The following is a 24,390-nucleotide window of genomic DNA, read 5'->3' as shown; positions in this document are numbered from 1 at the left end:
CCGGTGCATTGGTTAGACCAAAGGGCATGACCAACCACTCGTACGATCTGTATCGGGTGATGCATGTGGTCTTTGGCTCGTCACCTTCTGCTATTCGAACTTGGTAGTAGCCTTTTTGGAAGTCCATCTTCGTGTACACCTTGGCTCCTCCAAGTCTGTCAAATAAATTGGTAATCAAAGGGATCGGGTAGTGATTTTTAATGGTTACCTTGTTAAGTGCCCGGTAATCGACGCACATGCGTAACGACCCATCGTGCTTCTTTTGGAATAGTACCGGTTCGCCATACGGTGCCTTCGAATGTCGAATTATTCCCATATCGACTAGCTCCTTGAGTTCCCTTCGAAGTTCCTCAAGTTCGGGTGGGGCCATTCGGTAGGGTGCCAGGGCAGGCGGCTTGGTACCGGGTTCCAACTCAATCTTGTGATCCACCTCACGCCTTGGTGGAAGTTTATTTGGTAACTCGGGCGGCATCACGTCCTTGTTCTCCTCTAAGACTTCACGGATGATTGGTGGTAGGTCATCCGTTTTCTCGATCTCGTTATCTTCCTTTAGCATTGCCAAATAAGTAATGTCCCCTTTCTTGATGCCTTTACCAAGTTGTATGGCAGAGAGTTGTGTGGCATCTCGACCTTTCTCTTTCGATGCTTCGACCGTGGGGATCATGCAAGGACACCCTTTCTCCAAGATGCAAACAGAACTAAAGGAAGACATAGGGAAAGCGGTTACCTGTCGGAGGAAGTCCAACCCCAAAATGACCTTGAAGTCATCCATAGGAACGACTGAAAAGTTCACTTGGCCCTTCCAAGTGCCTAAGCGTAGCTCGACCCCTCGTGTCACGCCATTGAGTGGTACCGCTTGTGTATTTACCGTCTTGAGCCATCCTGTGCTCCCGATGTACTTTAAGCCCAAACGATTGGCTTCGTCTTTAGACACGAAATTGTGGGTAGACCCCGTATCTACCATGGCTCTTGTCGGCTTCTCGTTGATCACCGCTTCCATATACATGAGCCCATTACTCAGTGTTGGTGTCAACGACTTGGCCTTCAAGGCGTTTAGAACTTGGAGCGATCCCATCTCGGCTTGAGACTCTGTGTCTTGACGATCGACGATGGCGGACAATGAACCGAGTTTAGGACAGCTACTCATCGGATGCGGCCCTTTACACAAGAAGCATCCTCCTTTTGGAACGAAGGCCTTTTTCTTCTCTTCGTAGTCCCTTCGACCCAGACGTTGATCTCGATCTCCCTCTTTAGCTTGTGGCCTTCGGTGATCTTGGTCTCGGTTACCTTGGTTATTCTCCCGCCGTTCTCCCCCACCTCTGGTTGGATACTTATCCTTGTTCTTCGCCGCATTGGTATGGGAGTAAGGTTGGAAGTCGACGAGTGACTTGGCGATGGCAATGGCCTCATCAACCATTATAATGTCCCGACGGTGCATCTCTTGCTTGGCCCATCCTTGTAGTCCGTCAATGAAATTGAACAAGAGATCTTCTTCGGACATATTGGGAATTTGAAGCATAAGGGTTGTGAATTCTTTCACATAGTCCCACATAATTCCCCTTTGCTTCAACTCCCGTAATTTCTTGCGAGCCTCGTAGACCACATTATCGGGATAGAAGTGCTTCTTGAGTTCTTTATTGAACTCATCCCACGTATCTAACCGACAAGCCCCTCGCTCAATGTCGGCATGTTTCCTACGCCACCATAATATAGCAGTATCGGAAAGATATAAGGCAGTGGTCTTTACCTTGGCAGCCTCGTCGTTAAGGCCGATTCCCTCAAAGTATTGCTCCATCCGCCATAGGTAGTTTTTGACTTCCTTGGGGTCCCTTGCCCCATTGAACCCTTACGGCTTGGGGCACTTGACCCTCGGGGTGGAGACATTGTTAGCAACCTTGCTAACGGTAGCTCTCTTGCAGAGCGTCAAGTCCTCTCGCATCCCCTCGATGCCTTCACGTACGGCTTGGATCATATCCTCTAGCTGTATGAACCGAGCTTCCACCTCGTTGTTGGTCTCTTCGGCATTTCCTTTGAGTGTGTCAACTTGCTCCAAGACATGGTCCTCTAACGTCTTGAAGTTGTGTTGGACCCTCTCCAGCCTCTCACCAAACTCCGCCACCATCAGTTCTAAGGAAGCGCTCTCGTGGGCCTTACTTTGGTCCCTCTTCTTATTCTTGTTGGTGGGTGTAGCTTCTCTCCCACGTTCCTCAGCAACAGTCGACTCGTTCGAGTTCCCAGCCATTCCTACAAGACACGTGCACGATATTGATGCCTTTACCGGCTTTGATACCAACTGTCACAGACTTAATCTCTCAATAAGCCTCGTGTAGCCTTAGCTCCCTCGCGATAGCTAAGTCAGCCTCACTCAAACTCGTGCTAATGTGGGAAGAGATTGGCAAGGAAACAAAGAAGAAAGGAAAGAACTTTAAGAGAAAGCTTGTTGATATGCTTGAAAGCTTACAACTCTTGGATGCTTTACAAATGAGGATTCTACATCTATTTATAGACTCCCACCTCCTCAATGGATGGTGGAGATTGACTTGATCCTATGGTAGGGAGAGATTCTCTAGAATTCTCCATAATTTCCTACCTAACATGGAAGACTCTAGAATACTTCTAGAATATGTACAAGTCTTGAGTGTTCTAGAATAATCTACACTATTCTATCAACCTCCAAGACCAAGTGTGATCCAACATAGCCAAAATAGCCCAAAGTATGGGGAAAAGGCCCAATTTCATGACAATAATCTAACATGCACAAATATATATATATATATATATATAAAGAACCAAAACATATAAACAAAAATGTGGGAACCACTTAATAGAATCCTATGATATTAGATTCCAATTTTATCAACTTTTTTGAACAAATAAAACTATTTCCACAGCAAAATCTTGACTTAAAGATCACATGCACATTATCGAATATATTTACTACATCTTTCATTAGATTAATGAAATAAAATATAAAAATATTAGGGCCAAATTTGAATGGCTAAACAGTAAAACCAATGATAATTAAGGTAACAATAGGAAATTTTAAATAATAAAACACTAGTAATGCCAATACACCATGAAATAACATTAAGGCCTAAAACAACAATTATAACAATTAAATGCTAAAATTAAAAAAACTTAAAACAATAATTAACAGAACACAAGCAGTGGATAAAAATGAATAAAAGTAATAACTAAATTCAAATAAAAACATGACAATTTAAGGAATAAATTAAACCTAAGTAAAATATAGAGTTCAAAATAAATAAAAAACTGCACCTAATGACTATAATATGAAAACACAGCTAGACTATGGGCACTTAGGGGTGATTATACCACAAATTAGTGATCAGAGAGAAAAAGGTGCTAAAATTATAGGGACCATTAAATGATTAACACATAAAATAAGTAAAAAAGCAAGAAATTCCCATAAATCAAGGACCTAACACATGATTTACCCGAAAAAAATAAAATGAATACACCCCCTTTAAACACTCCAGAAACGAGAAAACCAGAAAAAATTAAACCCTTTTCTTTCATTTTCTAACTTCAACCATGGAGCCCAAAGAAACTCAAACCACCGCCCATGACGCCAACCGTCGTTCTTCATCGGTCTTCCTCTTGGCCACCACCCATGGTTGTTCGAACAACCAACACTCTCTCTAAAACAAACACACAAAAACATACTTTCACTCCTTGGAATCTAATCGAGACCCTAAATCAAACTAAAACCCAACCCCATAGACGACCGACGTAGCCTTAGACGCGACCACCTTCTCCGGAGAGGATCACTCCTAAAGTAAATGTATTATTTTCTTTATTTACCTCTACCATTTTTGTTCTTTAAGAATTCACACATAAAAGAAAACAAAAGAAAGGAGAAGATTTCATCGAACCTTTTTTTTGTTGCATATATATTTCGAAAATCTGAAGAGAGTCTTGGTTACAAAGCTATTACAAAATGTCCCTTTTTAGAGAAGAATAGGGGAAGTCTTCTCTGTATTTTTTTTTCTATTTGAATACCCTGAAAACTCTCTGTCTCTCCTCTTGTTCGAATACCCTCCAAACTCTCTCCTCCTCGCTCTTGTTTGAAAACCCTGAACTTATCATTGATCTCTTCACCAAATCCCCATTGTTGCATCTAAATGTTTCTTTGTGTTTGGTATGAAAATGAAAGGTTTAGATATGATTTATGGATTTGCTTTTGACTTTGGTGCATGCAATTTAATGGATTCGGTTGAGGTGGCCCGATTGGTGTTGATATTTGATAGAGCATGAGGAGGCACAGCTGGCGTGGAGATGATGGTTGTTCACCAGCTCCAATAATGACGAGAAGATTTGAACTTAACAACATCTCAACAATAATGAAAGTTCTAACAGCTCGTTCGTAATAGAGCCTTCTGGTGTTTGAATCAATTATTTTGAACAATCTTTAGTGTTTTTTTCAAAACCACTGTTGTCTTTATTGATAGAAGCGTCAATGATTGAAATAAGCAAAGTAGTTGATTTAGGGTTTAGAAACCCTAAATATTTGGGTCAGTCGGGTCGTGGACTGGTGTATTGCAAATTCAGGCTGCTGGGTTTTATTTGTTTTGGGCCTGCAAAACAGTGTAATAATACTAATTAATATTAATAATTATAATATTTTTTATCCCGGACAAAAACGGGTGTCTACAGCTGCCCCTCTTTGCACATTTTTGTGTTAACAAGAATAAGGCAAAGACGAGAAAGACGAAAAAGACAACCAGTTTTTGTTCGGTTCTTTTTTTTTTTTGAGATTTTTTTGTTTGATTTGGGAGACGACACTGCTCATACGTGATGAAGAGTTCAACTCCTACATAATGATGAAATCTAGTCAGGGGATGACACTGCTCCTACGTGATGAAGAGTTCTTGGCCATTTTTAGGAGGGTGATAACATGGCTCATACATGATGAAGAGTTATGGTTATCAAAGGTTGACACAGCTCGTACGTGATGAGGAGATTAGGTCTGGTGATGACACGGCTCGTACGTGATGAAAAGTTCTGGCCATCTAAAGTGATAACACGGTTCCTACGTTATGAGGACGGCTGATTATCTGGGGTGACACAACTCCTACGTGATGAGGAAATCTAGTCTATGGATGACACGATTCCTACATGATGAGGACAACTGGTTATCCAGGGTAGTACTGCTCCTTCGTGATGAGGATATCGGGTCATAACTGATGATGATTGATTCTTTGATTCAATGATGTGGTAGGTCTTGAAGATCCTGTAAAAATGTCATATGCCATGATTTCATGTTTGCAATATGCCCTAAAGATATATGTGAATTGTTATGCATGTTTAAAGGGTTATGCATAAATTGATACTGACAATTGATTTTCTCATGCTCTTTGATCATAACACATGAAGTTCCTGCATTTTCTAATGTATGGGTTATGATTGTGATTACTTTCTGAATCTCTCGTTCATGAACTTGGATTCTATGATCCACCCCCGAGAAAGTTTATCTTGCTTTGTTGATTCTTTGGCCACTAGTTAATTTTCTGAGAAATTCAATCAGAATGAATGGCCTCACCTGTTGTTCATCTTCAAAATCGGACTTCTTTTCTTGGGAAAATTAAAATTAGGTTAAAACTGATTCTTTCAATTTATCCCTTCTTTCCCAATGATCATATTTTCTATGTGCTCTCCGATAAACACCTGTTTTGAAATCCCCATACTCTAACACTTTTTAGTGTAAAGCATAATAAACAATGTTGTTATTGATCACTGTTTTTGGTTATTTTATGTAATGAATAATGAATCAAAATCAAAAATTTCATTTAAAAGAGGTAATGAGAAAGTATAATCCTTTAATATAAGAATCAAGTAAACATTACAGGAAGAACAAAGGAACAAATACAGTGGATATCAAATGTTGAATCACTATATTTTCTCATCAAAATCTTTCCTGAAAATTGACATGTGTCTCGAAGATTCAGATCGTACAAAAGATGTGTGAGTATGAGAATCTTTCCCTGAACTGTTAGACTTTCGAGGGAATATGTCATACCAAATCTTGAATATTCGAGCTGTCCATTATGGATTTTCAACTCGAATCCTCCTTCGGTTTCAAGACACCCATTTTAGGTTTTTATCTTGAACCGTCCTTTATTTTTTTTTATTTTTTCCTTCAAGTGTAATATCGCTTGACTGAATCAAAATTCACAGGATTAGGCAAATCTTCTCCATCCAATTCAGTCAAAACCAAAGTTCCTCCTAAAAATGCCTTCTTTACAACAAAAGGACATTCCCAATTTGGCATCTACTTCCCACGAAAGTCTTTTTACATAGGTAGGATCTTTTTTAGCACTAAATCACCTTCATGAAATTCTCGAGGCCTGACCTTCTTGTCATAAGCTCGCATCATTCTTTTTTGGTACATTTGTCCATGATAAATAGCTTTCAGCCTTTTCTCCTCAATCAAATTTAATTGATCAAATCTACTTTGTACCCAATCAGCCTCATCAAGTTTTAATTCCATCAATACCCTTATAGAAGGGATTTCCACCTCAACAGGTAAAATTGCTTCCATCCCATATACCAAAGAGAATGGTGTTGCCCTAGTAGATGTACGAACAGATGTGCGATAAGCAAGTAATGCAAAAGGTAACTTCTCATGACAATCTGTATATGTTTCAGTTGCTTTGGTGATGATCTTCTTGATATTTTTATTCGCTGCTTCTACTTCCCCATTCATTTTCGGGCGGTAAGGAGCCGAGTTGTGATGTTTGATTTTCAACTTTGTGCAGACTTCCTTCATTAAATCATTATTCAGATTTAACGCATTATATGTGATGATCCTTTCTGGTATTCCATATCTGCAAAAGATTTCTCCTTTTAAGAATCTACAAACTGCTCCTTTTGTGACATTAGCATATGAGGCAGCTTCAACCCACTTGGTAAAGTAGTCAATGGCCACTAAGATAAAACGATGTCCATTTGAAGCTTTTGGTGAAATTACCCCAATGACATCAATGTCCCACATTGAAAATGGCCATGGAACGGCTATTACATGGAGTAGTGAAGGAGGAACGTGTATTTGGTTATCATGGATCTGGCATTTATGACACCTTTGAGCAAATCTGATGTAATCTCCTTCCATAGTAGACCAATAATATCCAAACCTCATGATTTGTCTAGCCATTGTGAATCCATTTGAATGTGTTCCACAAACTCCATCATGGACTTCTTCAATTATTTTCTTGGCCTCAATTCTATCCACACATCTCAAAAGCACTTGATCTTTACTTTTTTTGTACAAAATTTCTCCATCGAGGACATACCCCATTGCTAATCTTCTCAAAGTTCGTTTATCATTTTCAGTTGCCTCAGCTGGATAAGCTCGATACTTCACATACTGTAGAATATCATAATACCATGGGAGACCGACTTCCTCTTCTTCCTCAATGTTGCAGCAATGAGCTGGCATTTCTCTTATACTTATTCGAATAGGCATCATTCGAGACTAATCATCAGCCATAAACATGGCTGCCAACGTAGCCAAAGCATCTGCCATTTGATTTTCTTCACAGGGAAGATAAGTGAAAGAAATTTCTTCAAACTCTTTGATCAACTCCATCACCAGGTTCTTGTATTCCATCAATTTAGAGTCTCTAGTCATCCACTCCCTGCGAAGTTGATAAATAACTAAAGTAGAATCGCCAAATACTTCCAGGCTTTTAATTTTGCTTCAATTGCAGCTTGAATACCCAGGATACATGCTTCATATTCTGCCATGTTATTTGTGCATTCAAAGGCAAGCCTACTAGTAAAAGGATAATGATTGCCTTCTGGTGAAACTAGTATTGCCCCAATTCCATGTCCCACATCATTCGAGGCACCATCGAAATTCATTTTCCAGGTTTCATCTTTCGGAGCATCTTATTCCGCAACGAATATACTCATTAAGTCCTCATTTGGGAAATCAAACTTCATTGGCTTATAGTCTTCTAATGCTCTGCATGCTAGGAAATCAGCAATAACACTTCTTTTCACCGCTTTTTTATTCATATAGACTATATCAAATTCAGACAACAACATTTGCCATCTTGTCATCCTTCCAGTTAAAGCCGTTGACTCCATCAAGACTGGGGCATTAGTAAATAGCTCTTTCTCTTCTTCCAGTTTCATCATGCTGTGCCAGTACACATCCCATTGACTTCTCAAATACAGTCAAGTACAAAATCAATGGTTTGTTTGGGATTGGTGGCATTAAGACTGGGGCATTAGTCAAATAACTCTTAATTTTGTCAAAACATTCTTGGCAACTGTCATCCCACTCTCCTGGGTTTTGTTTTTTCAGTAAACGGAAAATTGGATCACATTTCTTAGTTAACTGAGAGATGAATCTAGCAATATAATTTAATCTCCCTAGAAACCCTCGTACTTCTTTTTGCGTTCTAGGGGCTAGTAGTTCCAATATTGCTTTAACTTTATTAGGATCTATCTTTATCCCATTCTCACTGACTACAAATCCCAATAATTTCCCTGAAGTAGCTCCAAAAGTGCACTTGGCTGGGTTAAGTTTGAGCTGGTATTTTCTCAACCTCAAGAACAACTTCCTTAAGGCCTTCACATGTTCTTCCTCAGTTTGTGATTTGGCAATCATATCATCCACATATACTTCTATCTCTTTGTGCATCATATCATGGAACAAAGTAACCATGGCTCTTTGATATGTTGCCCAGGCATTTTTAAGTCCAAAGGGCATCACCTTGTAACAAAAGGTGCCCCACATTGTCACGAACGTTGTCTTCTCCATGTCTTCAGGGTCCATTTTGATTTGATTGTACCCTGAAAAACCATCCATGAAGGAAAAAAGAGCATGACCAGCTGTATTGTCAACCAATGTGTCAATATGTGGCAGTGGAAAATTATCCTTGGGGCTTACTCGGTTGAGATCCCGGTAGTCAACACACATTCGAACCTTGCCATCTTTCTTTGGCACTGGCACAATATTTGCTACCCATTCAGGGTATTTAGCCACTTGTAAGAAACCAGTGTCAAACTATTTTTTACTTCTTCCTTTATCTTTAATAGCATATCTGGCCTCATTCTTCGAAGTTTTTGTTGAAAAGGCTTGCATTCTGTTTTTATCGGTAGCTTGTGTACAACAATGTCAGTATCCAATCCGGGTATGTCCTGATAAGACCAGGCAAACACATCTTTGCATTCTCTTAGAAGGCGTATAAGATCTTCTCTTGTTTCTTGTGATAGCGAAGTGTCAATCTTGACTTCCTTTCGGTCTTCCTCTGTTCCCAAATTTATTATTTCAATTTTCTCTTTATGAGGCAATATTTGTTTGTCTTCTTGCTCCATCATTCTAACAAGTTCAGAGTTTAACTCACATTCCTCATCATCCTTATAACCTTCAGATTCTTCAATACACATGTTATTTTCAAAATCAATTTGTGGTTCGGGAATATCATTATTCGAACAGTTAATATCTGAGGACCTGCGAATGAAAAAAAATATTTGGCTATGGACAAAAATTTCGTTTAATATTTTTCAAAATAATAATTATCAATAAAGAACAAAAAATTTAAATAATTGAATGCAATATTTACTATGAAGAAAATGAACAGAAAAAATCACTTTATTAAAACCATGACAAATAACAATAATCCCATTATATTTGGGTTAAAAGACAGATTTGTTATTTATGCATTACTCTGAAAAGTTCTTATAGAACACAGGGAGTTCTTCAACAGTATAGTTGCTTTCAACATAATCAAGAGGACATGGACGAATTGATGCCAATGAGCATTCTTCAGTAGAATCATCCGTGATTGCATTGATGCTCAGGTTTCCAATTCCTATTTCTTCACTTTCCCCCTGATTGCTGCAGTATGTCAGTCACAAATCCTACATACACGAAAGATTTGAAGAGTGGTGGTATGATCATGGGACCCCAAACAACGTCCTCACCTTGGGCTCTCGCCTTTTTTCTTTCCTTAAGCTTTTGTGCATCTCTGACTTTATCATAGTAAGTTGGCTTGTATCCGAGGCCAAATTAATTTCTTTTAAGAATTGGATTCAAACCTTCAATGATGCCTTGCAGTTTCTTACCTAGCCCTTTCCCTACTTTTGCTCCTCTAGCTATTGTTTTTTTTTAACTGGTGCATCTTTGTATTCTTTGAAAGCTGAGGAATGGGAATTCTTTTGTCTTCAGGGACAAAGGTGCATTGACAAATTCCAAAGACTGGAACGAAGACTCTAGTGTGTTCTCATCTACCCCTACATATGGTGCATCAGTAGTAATAGAGGCAATGATATATTCTTCTGCCTTGATAGTTACTAGAGTCCCGTCCACGATAAATCGAAGCTTTTGGTGAAGAGAATAAGGAATTGCCCCAACCATGTGAATCCAAGGTCTCCCTAATAAGCAATTGTAACTTGGATGTATATCCATGACAACAAACTCTATTCAAAAGTCGTAGGGCCAACTTTGAGAGGAATAATTATTTTCCCCATTATTTTACGTTATATCCCATCAAATGCCCTCACAGTATTACCACAGACCCTCATTTGAGAAGCATCTATATGAAGTCTATTCAGAGTGGAAAATGGCATAACATTCAAAGTCGACCCGTTGTCAATTAACACCCCAGAAATTATAACCCCTTTGCAATGGGTAGTAATGTGTAGTGCCTTGCATCTACCCTTTCCTTCCTCAGGTATTTCATCATCATAGAAATAAATGAAGTTATCTGCATTAATATGGTTGACCATCCTCTCCACACGCTCCACTGGGATGCCTTTCCCCACAAAAGTTTCATTTAGCACTTTGATCAGAGTATTTCAATGTACCTCAGAATGCAATAGGAGAGACAACATTGAAATTTGTGCTGGGGTCTTATGAAGTTGTTCCACAATGTTATACTCGCTGTGTTTCAAAAATTTTAAAAACTCCTGAGCCTCCTCAATCTTGACAGGTTCATTTATTTTTTCCTCATCATCAATAACCACAGCTCTTGTTTTATTGGCTTTTCCAGGAGCATAGCATCTTCCACTCCTGGTGAAAAATCCAACTTCATCAATATCTTACTCCTTGCTTTCTGGAGTATTAATTTGTCATGTATAATTCTAGGGAATGCTCTTGCCACTCTTGTAGGCAAAAGGCATTGGGGTTTTAATCACCACCTTCGATGTTGTACTTCCAGCGCTTGCCTTATAACTTGGCTTGGATATGACCAGGACAGGCTTCTTTAATTTCTTTTCAATTTCTCCTGAATTTTCTTCAGAAGCACAGATATATCTTTCACTCTCTATCATCCTTTCTTCATAGAACTGTAACTCCTGCTTGTCCATCAATTCTTGGATTATCTACCTGAATTCTTGACAATCCTGAATTTGATGACCATTTTCATCATGGTACTCACAAAAGTTCTCCATCCTTTCAATTGAACATTTCTTTATGGAACTCAATAGCCCTCTCTTCTTCATTTGAACATATACCCACTTCAATGGCATTATCACATCTTCAAGCTTCCTTTTAATTCTTCGATTCTATTCAATGGCATTCACTCCCTAGTTTTTTATGATTCGGAAGTGGGTTTGCAGTTACACAAGGTGTCTCTGAATCATTGAATGACACTACTTTTCTCCTAATCAGATCCTCAACCACTCTTTTGAAAGTGAGACATTTTTCAATATTATGTCCTTGGAGGTTTGCATGATATTCGCATGTCTCATTTTCGTTGAACCATTTTGGATACGGTGGTTTGATTGGATCTAGATATTTTGGTGACACTACATGAGCTTGGACTAATCTATGGAAAAGCTCACTGTATGTCATTGGTATAGGAGTGAACGTCATTCTTTCATTGTTATATTCATGCTTAGTTTCTCTTGGAGATGAAAAATTTCCTGTCTTTGTCTTACTCACAGAGAAATTTACATTATTCACCTCTCATTCTTTCTTTTTCATGAAAGGTTTTTTTGTAAGATTTTGGCTACCAGCAATCTGTCCCTTCTTTAGTGCTCTTTCGATCATTTCACCGTACATCACAATATCAGAGAAACTCTTAGTCGCCACTCCTAACATATGATCAATATAGGGAGATTTTAATGTATCAATGAACATCGTTATAAACTCTCTCTCAATAAGTGGTGGGTGCACTTGAGCGGCAATATCCCTCCAACGCTGAGCATATTGACGAAATGTCTCATTGTGCTTCATCTCCATGTTCTGAAGAGTAACACGATCAAGCATCATGTTAGTAACATGCTGATATTGTTCTTTAAATGTGTTCGCCAAATCCTTCCAAGACCCTATTTTAGCTTGAGTCAACTGATTATACCATCTAGCAGTTGCCCCTGTCAGACTGGCCTGAAAGTAATGAATTAATAGTCCATCATCCTTCCCTAATCCCGTCATTCTTCGACAAAACATGGTCAAATGAGTGATCGGACACGTTTTTCCATCATACTTTTCAAATTCAGGCATTTTGAACTTTGGTGGTAAGATCAAGTCTGGCACTAGACTCAGTTCTTCTGCCTCCATTCCATCTTGAGAATTCTGCTTTCCCATCTCTTTAAGAAGCCCTTTGCACCAATCCTTTAAATGTTCTGGTACCTCGGTTTTAAATTTCTCCATTTCCTCAGGATCTACATCCATATATACATGAGGTCTATTTTGAGGATTAGTTGTGCCCATCATTTGAACCTTTGTTGTTGAAGACCCCACAGGATACTCAACTAACTTTTCAGGGGAAATAATTAATCTCGGGGTAGACTCATGGCCAGAAGTCAAAATAGTACTTGGCTCTTTAGCTGCTTCAGTTTGTAACCCAGACATCTTGGTCATCATTTCATTCATCATACTGGCTTGGCTTTGCAATATCTGATCTAGAATTGATTTTTGTGACTACTCCATTCTCGAGTGCCATTCTTGTTGTATCTTTTGTAACCCTTCTTGCATCTCTTTCTTTAACTGCTCAATCTTACCATCCATGGTCTTACTTCGTGTATGATGAGGGTTAATGTTTTCACTTGCCAGAATCTCTCTGTCACATAACCCTTAAAAATTAATTTATTTATTATTCTAAATTTGGATGCATATTATTGGTGATGTGCTATTAAATGATGCATTCTATTAAATAATGCATTTTATTATGCATAATGAATGATGCAAGTGCAAAAATGCAAATAAAAGGCGTTGACCCAAGCAGTAACCATTTGGAAATAACTTTCATTGGATAAAAGGTTCCACTCATTACAAAGAAGTACGTTTACAGATAAGGCCTAGCCCTCAGACTCATTTCTACAATTTCGTTCATAATAGCAATGATATCCCTTGAATACTCAGAACTCGGATTTGTTCGCAGTTGGATGATTTCAGCTCTATTGGCCAATTCACTCATGTATCGAGCAACTTCTCCCATTTGAGCTATAGCTTCACCCATCATATGATCACGTTCTTCTACCACAGATCGGTAATGCTCATATGTATTTGTCCATCCCTTATTAATTCATTTGATTTCTTTTTCTAGATTGGTAATACGAATTCGACATTGCTGGAGTTCTCCATTCAATTCTCTTATTTCTTTTTGGAAGGCCTTATTTTCTTCAAGAGCAACTCTTAAATCTATTGAAGCGGAAGAGATTTGCACTTGAAGCAGAGATTGCTCAAGGTTCGAAACATGACTTTTGAGCTCATCATTCATAGCTCGAGATTGATTTATCTCTTCCTCAAATTGTATTTGCAATTCTCCCATTTCTCCTATGAGCTCATCTACTTGCCGACTTTTTGTAGAGAATCGTTGCATCAATGATCCAATCTCTGTCTGCTTTCTATCAAGGATTCAATTCCATCCTTGTCTTTCGGACCACATCTCATCCTTCTTTCGCTTTCTTTCTTCTTCGAGCTCTGTAATCCTTCGATCTCTCTCTTCAAAATCCTTAATCATGTTGTTCATTTTAGTTTTCAACCCCTGGATTCGACTTTTTTCTTCCTCTAATTCTTTTAGTCTGATATCTTTCTCTTCTTGGAGTCTTTGAGCTTTACGAGCCTTAGCTTTATACTGCTTGATCAATTCTTTTTTATCCGCCTCTAACTCTCTTACTTTTGCTTTTCTAGCTTCTATCTTCTTGTCCTGCTTCTCGACCTTAAGACTTTTAATTCGTCATTTTACAGCTGCTAATTCTCTGGCCCATTGTTGTGGTGCTTTACTTGACCCAAATTCCTTTCTCACCTGTTGTATCCTTTGATAATCCCTTTTTAGTTCTTCTAGGTTGGCCTTCACCCGCTCTTTTCTGTTCCTCATCATTACAAACTGTCTGGCATAGAATTCAGCCTCGATAGTTAACATGAAATTTTCTCTCTCTATCTCTTTTATTTTCTTGGCATTTTTAGCCTTTTCTGCTTCAAACTCAATTCTCTGGATTTCTAAGTTCGAAGAGATTTTTTTGATTTGTTCCTCCATCGACCTGGATCCCTCTCCAGATGCTAAAGGGATTTTATCATTTACCCTTTTGATTCTCTATGCTTCATAATCAGGTGTCAAGATAACCTCTGCTCCAACTACTTTAGTCCTGAAAGTCAACCTCCAGGAATCAGCCACATCTTTGATTTTCATTCTATAATTGACTTCTTTATAATCAAATTCAGTACCAGCTAACCCATAAGTTACGGGAACAAATTGTCGGGCACCGTACTGTCTCAAGACTAACAAAGAAGCATAACCGACTCCTCCCCATAGCCCCAGTAGCATAATCCAATCCAAATCTCCACACTTGAACAATATTTGTGTATGCATCAACCACAGAGTTCTCCATGCTATGTTTTGAGTCTGTAAATTCTTAAAGAAATCAATCCACTGATCTTTTTGTGATGCCTCAGGCCACTCCTTCGTAAGGTATTCAGCAACAGAAGAATAATCTTTTAGAAATCGATTGTAGCTGACTTTTTCCTCCTTCTAGAAATGACTTCTGATCCATACAGTAAGCAATTGAGCACAACCCATAAAACGACCTCCACCCAATCTTCTACATATATTCAAAGATCGAAAAGTTTCAGCAAGAATCACATGGACTGGATTCATTTCTCTTTTTAACTTCTCAACCAAGTTAAATATTATCAGCTCAATCAACCCCAGGCACTTCGGAAAGATTATCAAACCATATATACCCAAAGCAAACACATCTCTTCATATGATTTCATCTACGTGTGTTTCAGCTATCTTTTGTAAGTAGGACCACGATATTCCTTCACTTTCTCCCTTTCGCTCCAAGCGATCATTTACCCATTTGTCACTCGTGCCCGAAATCTTTGCAAGCTTTGACTTAAACGAGGGTCATTTTATCGATCATGAATAAACTTTGTCTACTTTAACACTTGATAAATTCAACAGGAAGTGGTATTCCTCGAGCGTTGGGGTCATGTCCTCTAGGTTGAAGGTGAAACAACTATAGGTCAGATTCCAAAACTGTATCATGCTTCGTATGAGAACTGGGTCTACCTTGACATAAATCAAATGAAAAATATCCCCATAGGTTTGTTGAAATGGTTGTCTCTCGGTAAGATTCCAACTTTCCCAAATTGTCTTCAATCCCTGAAGCTCATTCTGTTTTAAAGAGGCCGGTGTATAATCAGACAATTCTGACTTGCAATTCTCTGGGAGGCTATCCCCTTGCTCTTTCTGTTTGGCTTCAGACCAATTCCTTACATCTGTCGGATTCACTTCTTTGTTTTGGAAACTTCTTTCCATCGTGAAAGTCTTTCCACTTTATTGATACTCACAGATCAATCACCTTTCTTTATGATATGTACATGCAGTATGAAAAAAGAAAAAGATAACAAAACGAATAAAACTATTAGTTAGAACAAGTGTAAATTCAACATAAAAGAAAAAAATGGATCGAATATATTTCTATGTTATCTACCCAGGCATGCTTTTATTAGATATTAATCCTACCCAAACATGATTTTTACCCACAAAATGTATTTACAAGAAATTAATCATAACCGCATGGTATCTAGTTCGCATGTTTTTATTCAAAAATAAATATATTCTAAGAACATAAAGTAAAAGATAAAGGTTTAGAAATGCTCCTCCTTTGTGTATACCTATTTTGGGTACCTACTAATGGACAGAGGTTCGGTATGACTATACATAGGATGACCATTCTGCGGTTCACTGTATGCATGGTTTTAGCTCTAACGAGGAAAAAAAGGTACTCAAATTATCCTTTATGTCGGTGCCCCCTTGGGCGACCAAACCCTCAATCCTCACCCATTATAGGCTTAAACGGATCGAGTTCAATTCGAGGGGATACATCCCCTTATGCCCATACGAAGAATAAATTCCCACGAAGACATAAGGTATATGAATCCCGAAGGTTACTTGCTAGGCCCATACGGAGAATAAATTCCCACGAAGGAGTCGCTTTCACCCCCACTTAAAAAGGTTCAGAGCTCGTGTCTAGAGCTCATGTCATGCAATTGCATGTGATGTGTGTGAGGAGGAACATTCAACCACTCGATAAAAACTTGGACCGATCTGAAAACAAAATCAAAATGTTAGTATAACAAAAAATGAAGCAATTACAAACTTCAATAAACGAATCATAAATTAACTAGAATTCGAACTCATAATATCCACCAAAACAACAAAGTGTAAGCGACTTTCAGCCTGATTCTCTAAAATTGTCCCCAGTGGAGTCGCCAAACTGTCATAACCATTTTTAGGTGGAATAATTAAATATTATTTTAAAAACGGTTATGATTTTAATTTGGAAAAATTAAATGATTTTGAATTGATTGGAATTAAATTGAAAAGGAGTCGCCATCAACCTTCGGGTTAGGTAAGTCGAATACCTAAAAACGTCTTTTAAAAAACAATTTTAAAAAAATCATTTTTTAAGACAAAAACTGGTATGCATTTACCAAAGATTATATTAAAATGGGTTCGGGAGTCAGTTACGTATAGGGGAGGATTAGCACCCCACAATGCCCAAAACTGGTACTGTATCACTTACATATTGTCGTAAATAGTGGAAATTAGAAATCGAATATGAAATTAAAATATGATCCATTTATTAATTTACTTCGAGTTAATTAACTTTAGGGAAAATTCTTTATCTCAAAAAGAAACCTCAAAATTAGCAATCATCCATTGGGAAAGCTATTTCAACTATTTCTTGTTCATAAAAAATATTCCCTCTTTAATAAAATGCGAATCGAATATAAATTGAATCGATATTTTCATAAAATAAATTACCATATGAAAAAAATCATTAAATCATGACCAATTTAATTCGTAAAACAAACTAGATTTATTTCAAGCTTTCATTTTGTTCAAACGTCGTATCTGATTATACCACTTCGATCAAGTGATACTTTCCACGCCCATTCTACAAATACATTCTTGAAAATATTCGAATAAAATAAAGGAGAATAAAAATAATGATAAAAAAATTATTACATGCATGCTCGTAATAAAATATATAAAGGATAACATATATCTAATGTAAATAGGATTAATAATATATATTTAATTTATGCGTTTGTGTGTGTGCGCTTATTTGATGCATAAAAGGATGCATAAAATATAATATGTTATATGGCTATATATATATATATATATATATGTTTAGTATACATAATCTAACATGCACAAATATATATATATAAAGAACCAAAACATATAAACAAAAACGTGGGAACCACTTAATAGAATCCTATGATATTAGATTCCAATTTTATCAACTTTTTTGAACAAATAAAACTATTTCCACAGCAAAATCTTGACTTAAAGATCACATGCACATTATCGAATACATATACTACATCTTTCATTAGATTAATGAAATAAAATATAAAAATATTAGGGCCAAATTTGAATGGCTAAACAGTAAAACCAATGATAATTAAGGTAACAATAGGAAATTTTAAATAATAAAACACTAGTAATGCCAATAAACCATGAAATAACATTAAGGCCTAAAACAACAATTATCACAATTAAATGCTAAAATTAAAAAACTTAAAACAAGAATTAACATAACACAAGCAGTGGATAAAAATGAATAAAAGTAATAACTAAATTCAAATAAAAACATGACAATTTAAGGAATAAATTAAACCTAAGTAAAATATAGAGTTCAAAATAATAAAAAAAACTGCACCTAATGACTATAATATGAAAACACAGCTAGACTATGGGGACTTAGGGGTGATTATACCACAAATTAGTGATCAGAGAGAAAAGGGTGCTAAAATTACAGGGACCATTAAATGATTAACACATAAAATAAGTAAACAAAGCAAGAAATTCCCATAAATCAAGAACCTAACACATGATTTACCCGAAAAAAATAAAATGAATACACCCCCCTTTAAATACTCCAAAACGTGAAAACCAGAAAAAATTAAACCCTTTTCTTTTATTTTCTAACTTCAACCATGGAGCCCAAAGAAACTCAAACCACCGTCGGTCAAACTCGAACCCCCCCCCCCACGACGCCAACCGTCGTTCTTCAACGGTCTTCCTCTCGGCCACCACCCATGGTTGGTCGAACAACCAACACTCTCTCTAAAACAAACACACAAAAACATCCTTTCACTCCTTGGAATCTAATCGAGACCCTAAATCAAACTAAAACCCAACCCCATAGACGACCGACGTAGCCTTAGACGCGACCACCTTCTCCGGCGAGGATCACTCCTAAAGTAAATGTATTATTTTCTCTATTTACCTCTACCGTTTTTGTTCTTGAAGCATGCACACATAAAAGAAAACAAAAGAAAGGAGAATATTTCAACGAACCTTTTTTTTTTTTGTATATATATTTCGAAAATCTGAAGAGAGTCTTGGTTACAAAGCAATTACAAAATGTCCCTTTTTAGAGAAGAATAGGGGAAGTCTTCTCTGTATTTTTTTTTCTATTTGAATACCCCGAAAACTCTGTCTCTCCTTTTGTTCGAATACCCTCCAAACTCTCTCCTCCTCGCTCTTGTTTGAATACCCTGAATTTATCATTAATCTCTTCACCAAAACCTCATGATTGCATCTGAATTTTTCTTTGTGTTTGGTATGAAAATGAAAGTTTAGGTATGATTTATGGTTTTGCTTTTGACTTTGGTGCATGCAATTTAATGGATTCGGTTGAGGTAGCCCGATTGGTGTTGATATTTGATGGAGCATGAGGAGGCACAGCTGGCGTGGGATGATGGTTGTTCACCAGCTCCAATAATGACGAGAAGATTTGAACTTAACAACATCTCAACAATAATGAAAGTTCCAACAGCTCGTTCGTAACAGAGCCTTCCGGTGTTTGAATCAATTATTTTGAACAATCTTTAGTGCTTTTTTCAAAACCACTGTTGTCTTGATTGACAGAAGCGTCGATGATTGAAATAAGTGAAGTAGTTGATTTAGGGTTTAGAAACCCTAAATATTTGGGTCAGTCGGGTCGTGGACTGGTGTATTGCAAATTCGGGCTGCTGGGTTTTATTTGTTTTGGGCCTGCAAAACAGTGTAATAATACTAATTAATATTAATAATAAATAATAATAATATCAATATTAATATTAATATTAATAATTATAATATTTTTTATCCCGGACAAAAACGGGTGTCTACATTGTGTATTCACGTGATGCATGAACATATTGGATTTGACATGCTATAAAGTAGAATGTGATATTAAAATTTTATAGAGTTATTTCTTTTTTCCTTTTTTTCCTCAATAAAATGATTTTTATTAATCAAGCCTAAGTTAAAAACCTTGTTAAAAACCTCCCTAAACCTAAATGGAGAAAAAAAGTACTCCTGACTTGGGGCAGAGAAATAAACAACAATAATGCTTCAACCACATATACACCATATCCCCTAAGGCCATACAAACATAAAGCTACGGATACACGTAAGCCACCACAATATTACTAACAACACACTGCATTGAAATATAATCCCCATCTAAACTAAAACAACCTATATGAAGTCCTCCAATCCCGCTAGAAAAGAAGAAAAGACTCCCTATCTACATAGCCGTAGCATACAGTAAACATCAACACAGTAGCCATAGGAGGCCTCCCACACATAAAAGAGTGAAGAACTAGGCTGCTACAAACATGACAACACTATAGATCATCGTAATAAAAATATAACAAACAATCACTAAAGCCAGAGGCACAACGATCACTAAGCCAATCCCGATTCCACAGCGTTCGAATAAGTTACCACCATGCTTTAAACATAATACTCTGATACATTCCTTCCATTGTCAGATGATAAGCCAAAGAAAAAAGTTTCTAACTAGAAGTGGAGAAATGAACAACTTCAATGGAACTCACCAACCTGTCGATCTCTATTAAGCATTGTCATCGATTCCACGGCCTTGATTCCACATCCACTAACCATTTCCACACCGTCTTTGAGGGAAATACAACCTTTAGCGTACCCTTCCCTGACCACTTGGGCTCAATACAAATCTTCAAAACTCTTTTAATCGCTGTCAACAATGTTAATTCTATGTTATCGCCTATGACCGACCTAGAAAGAATTTGACAAAATCTACTGCAGGAGTACACCTTGCATGTACCTCGCAAGAACCACCTGATACGTTTTTCGGTTCACAACGTGAATTAATCCACCAATAATCCAGATTTGGAGGCCAATCATCTTTCGATGCCTTAAGCCAATATTAAGCATGAAGCTTTGTAGAAAAGATAACATCCTTAATCAAGACAGATTTCCCTTCAAAAACTCTTTCGTTCCTTGCCAACCACAAACTCCAAAAGGCTACCCTAATCATGATTATCCAAAGAGACTTGTTATGACCAGAAAATGGAACATTGAAACAAAAATTTAATAAACTTTCAAGGTCAGGTACACTATTCCAATTGATGCTCCACCATTCCGTGAAGAGGAACCAAAATTTTTCCACAAAAACACAACCAGCAAAAAGGTGGAACGAATCCTCTTGATATATCCCACACCAAAAGCACACACATTGGTCGTTTTCCAGCTTCACCCCTATTTCTTTAAGTAAACACCTTTGTCGGGATTCGATCCAATTTAAGCATCCATAAAAAGTTTTTAAATTTTGGTGGAACTTTCAACTTCCAAATCCTGCTAAAATTAAACTAAGGTTTTTCTAAATTAGAATTAACAATGAGCGAGGATAATTTCTTAACATTGAGCAACCCCGTCTTGTCATGTAACCACACTAGTTAATCTGGCTGGAAAAAAACAGAATTCGCATTCATAATTTGATTTACCAGCTTTAAAACCATTAGCTTTTCTCTTTCCAATAAATCTCTAGAAAAATGGAACTCCATTCAATATCCTCAAAACCTTTCTTTGTCGTAACCTCTGCCACCATTAACCCTTTGTTAGTCGCCAACCTGTATGATCTTGGGAGAAAAATATTCAAAGAACCATAATCACACCAATTATCTTCCCAGAATAAAACTGATTTTCCATCTCCCAACACCCAGTTGAATGCCTCGTCATTTACCCATCTGCTTGCATCTCCATTGCACCAATTGTCCACTATACCACGCCAGACTAAGGAAATTTTCTTAAAAAAAATAAATTTAATTTTTAAGTGATATAAAAATCTCATCTCGATTGATTTGGTGTTTCCTTTTAAAATAAAACAGTTCGAGGAGTCGACCAATATTTGATTAGGGTGTAATTGGGCACCCAAAAACATATTTATCATTTTAATAAAAATATTAATTTTAATTAAAAAACAATTTTATGGTCTACATTACCAAAAAAATCGAGTTCGAGAGTCGGTTACGAATGGAGAAGGATTAGCACCCCACACAGAGCCCTAAATTGGTTCCTAGTCGATTAATTAGTTATCTTTGCAATGTAATTTATGAATTCAATTTTAATTTCAATTCAAGATCACTGCAACTAGTATTATTTGAATTTTAGGATGAAACAATAATATTTAATTATTTCCTATCAAGAAAACGTCCGTCTATACCTTAGAACAGTCAATTCATACTCCAATCGAAATAAAGAAATATTACAATTTCATTATAAAGCTCATTATTAATTACAAATTCAAATGCTAAAATAAAATAAACAAAACAAATTAAATTTAAGATCCCGTTTTAAACACATTTTTGAATTTAGGATGTAAAACGACAATATTTAATTATTTCCTATCGAGATGAAACGACCTAATTCCTTCAAGCGGTCATTTCTTCTCCAATCGAAAAAAGAAATATTATTATTTCGTTCTAAATCATATTAATTCAAGTGCATAAATGATGATAAAAATAAAAAATAATTAAAAAATGAATTACCAATCCTTTTAGAAAGAAGAAGGGTGTTCGATTATTTAAAGACATCGAGATCAGACCTTTTATAAGTTCTAACGATCTTTTCTCGATAAATTTAAATATACGAACATTTCTTTTTCTCTCGTTCCAAATTTTACGTGTAGTCAATTTTAGGTTTCACTTAATGTGATACACTTTCATTCTAAAACTATCGAAAGCAACTTTCTTATACATTAATAATTTGGAACATACTTTAAGCAATACATTAATATTTCACATCTACAAACATCTTAAATAATTTGTACATATCTAAAAACATCTTAAAATAAAAATTAATGTGTATATTTCACATTAATAAATTAAATAATTTGTTATGTTAAATTTAAGGTGAGAGAGCTAAGGAAAATGAAATATTTATAAAATTAATGCACTAGGAAAGTTCCACATCAAAATACACGTCAAATAACAAATAAGGACTAAAGTGCATTAAACCAAATTAAAAGAGCATGATAGTATTTAACCAAAATAACAGTGAACAAATAGTGACCAAAATATAAGATTTGTAAATGACATGGATAGAATCAAATATCAGTAAAATATGACAATAAGCAATAGGGTGACTAAAATGTAAATGTAACAAAATAGAAAGCTCAAAACATAAACTTGAAAACTCCTATTCAGTACTGAAATGAAATTTTTTAGAACCAGGATGACCCCTCTCGTGGTTTCACCAATCGCTACACGCAGACACCCTAAGACCTCTCTAAACGGCATCGTTTTGAAGCCCCCTTATATACCCTGTTATAGATTTTGGAAAAACCTAACCCTTTTATTTCTCCCTCAACCATTCAACCCCGCTTTATCTCAACTTTCTTTCTTTTTTGGTAATTTTTAAAAGCCTTCGGCCATCGCCTAAACAGCTCTGGTGAGGGTCTAGTGACCCCTCTCGACCCTCTAAAACTCCTCTCTTCAAACCCCTAAACAAATAAACACCCAAATTATAAACTCTATGCCTTTCTTTTTCTCAAAAACCCCAACATGAAAAAGAGAAGAAAAGGTACCTTAAAACTACTTTGTTGACTCTGAAGAGTGAGGCTTCTTCCTTTCTATTTTATTTTCTTTGTTTTTTTCTCTCTCTCAAAATGGTTGTTGTTCTCTCTATCATTGGCTCGAACCATTTTTTTAATCCAACTTAACTCCTCTTCTTCTTTCTCTCAGGTTTTTCTTTTTTCATTTTCCTCTCTTTTTCAAAATCGAATACCCCTTTCTTCTCTCCTCCTTGTATGTTTTATCTGAATCCTTTGTGTGTTTGGTGCTGATTCGGTAAGGCTTCTTTATAGGGGCATGATTTCCCCTAAACCTAACAGTTATCATCCCAGATTTCTCGGGATTTAACTTATTTTTTAATAGGTTTAGGTGTAGATTTAAACTGATTTATTTGTTTTTCACTATTTGCAGAGATTATGATGATGGGTAGTTGAAACGATGACTGTCAAATGATAGGAATCGATAACCAAAACACTGACGGCGACGAGAGCCTTCTTTTACTAGCGGTGGCCGCTGGAAACCCTAGGGTTTCAAACCCTAGTTGTTTGGTTTTGTTGGGCTAGGTTTTGGGCTAGTTTGCCCTTGAGTTGTAATTGGGCCAATTTGGGCATGTTGTAATGGCCTGTAAAAGAAAGAAATAATATAATAATAATATTTAAATAATAATTATTATTAATAATATTAATGAAATATCTGGGTGAAAATGGATGTATACAGTTACATTTTTTCAAAATAAATCAATAATGACGTGTCATTATCTTATGATGACAATTAACACACCACAGTTGAATTCTTATAATTTGCTTATGTTGTAACTAACTTTTTTTACTATGTTTTTTTGTCATGTACTTATTGTTGTAACAAACCTTTTTTGTCTAATCTATAAATTTAGTACTTCTAAAAATTATTATTTAATCAGAATTTATATAAAATAATATGAGAAAAAATATCAATATTTTAGTTCAAGATTTCTCTCTTCAATGATGTCATTTTTTCGTTTTTTATTATCAGAAGGGTTGACTAACATGCTTCCTCCATATCGGCTTATTTTGGTAACAAACTTTTTT

At 36.5% G+C, this 24,390-nt stretch overlaps 1 protein-coding gene across 1 annotated transcript; it reads right to left on the bottom strand.

Annotated features, from left to right (window-relative positions):
- Positions 1-7,911: 7,911 nt before the first annotated feature.
- On the bottom strand, positions 7,912-8,950 carry LOC120176012. The gene is made up of 2 exons (XM_039182530.1): positions 8,823-8,950; positions 7,912-8,164 (listed from the first exon to the last, which is right to left on the bottom strand). The coding sequence occupies exons 1-2, from the start codon at positions 8,948-8,950 to the stop codon at positions 7,912-7,914; spliced, it is 381 nt and encodes a 126-aa protein (XP_039038461.1).
- Between the last annotated feature and the right edge of the window lie 15,440 nt (positions 8,951-24,390).

The sequence above is a fragment of the Hibiscus syriacus genome, unplaced genomic scaffold, assembly GCF_006381635.1.
Source record: "Hibiscus syriacus cultivar Baekdansim isolate YM2019G1 unplaced genomic scaffold, ASM638163v2 tig00003398_pilon, whole genome shotgun sequence".
NCBI lineage: Eukaryota > Viridiplantae > Streptophyta > Magnoliopsida > Malvales > Malvaceae > Hibiscus > Hibiscus syriacus.
Note: the sequence above shows the minus strand (reverse complement) of the source record. Positions and strands in the feature narration are given on the sequence as shown.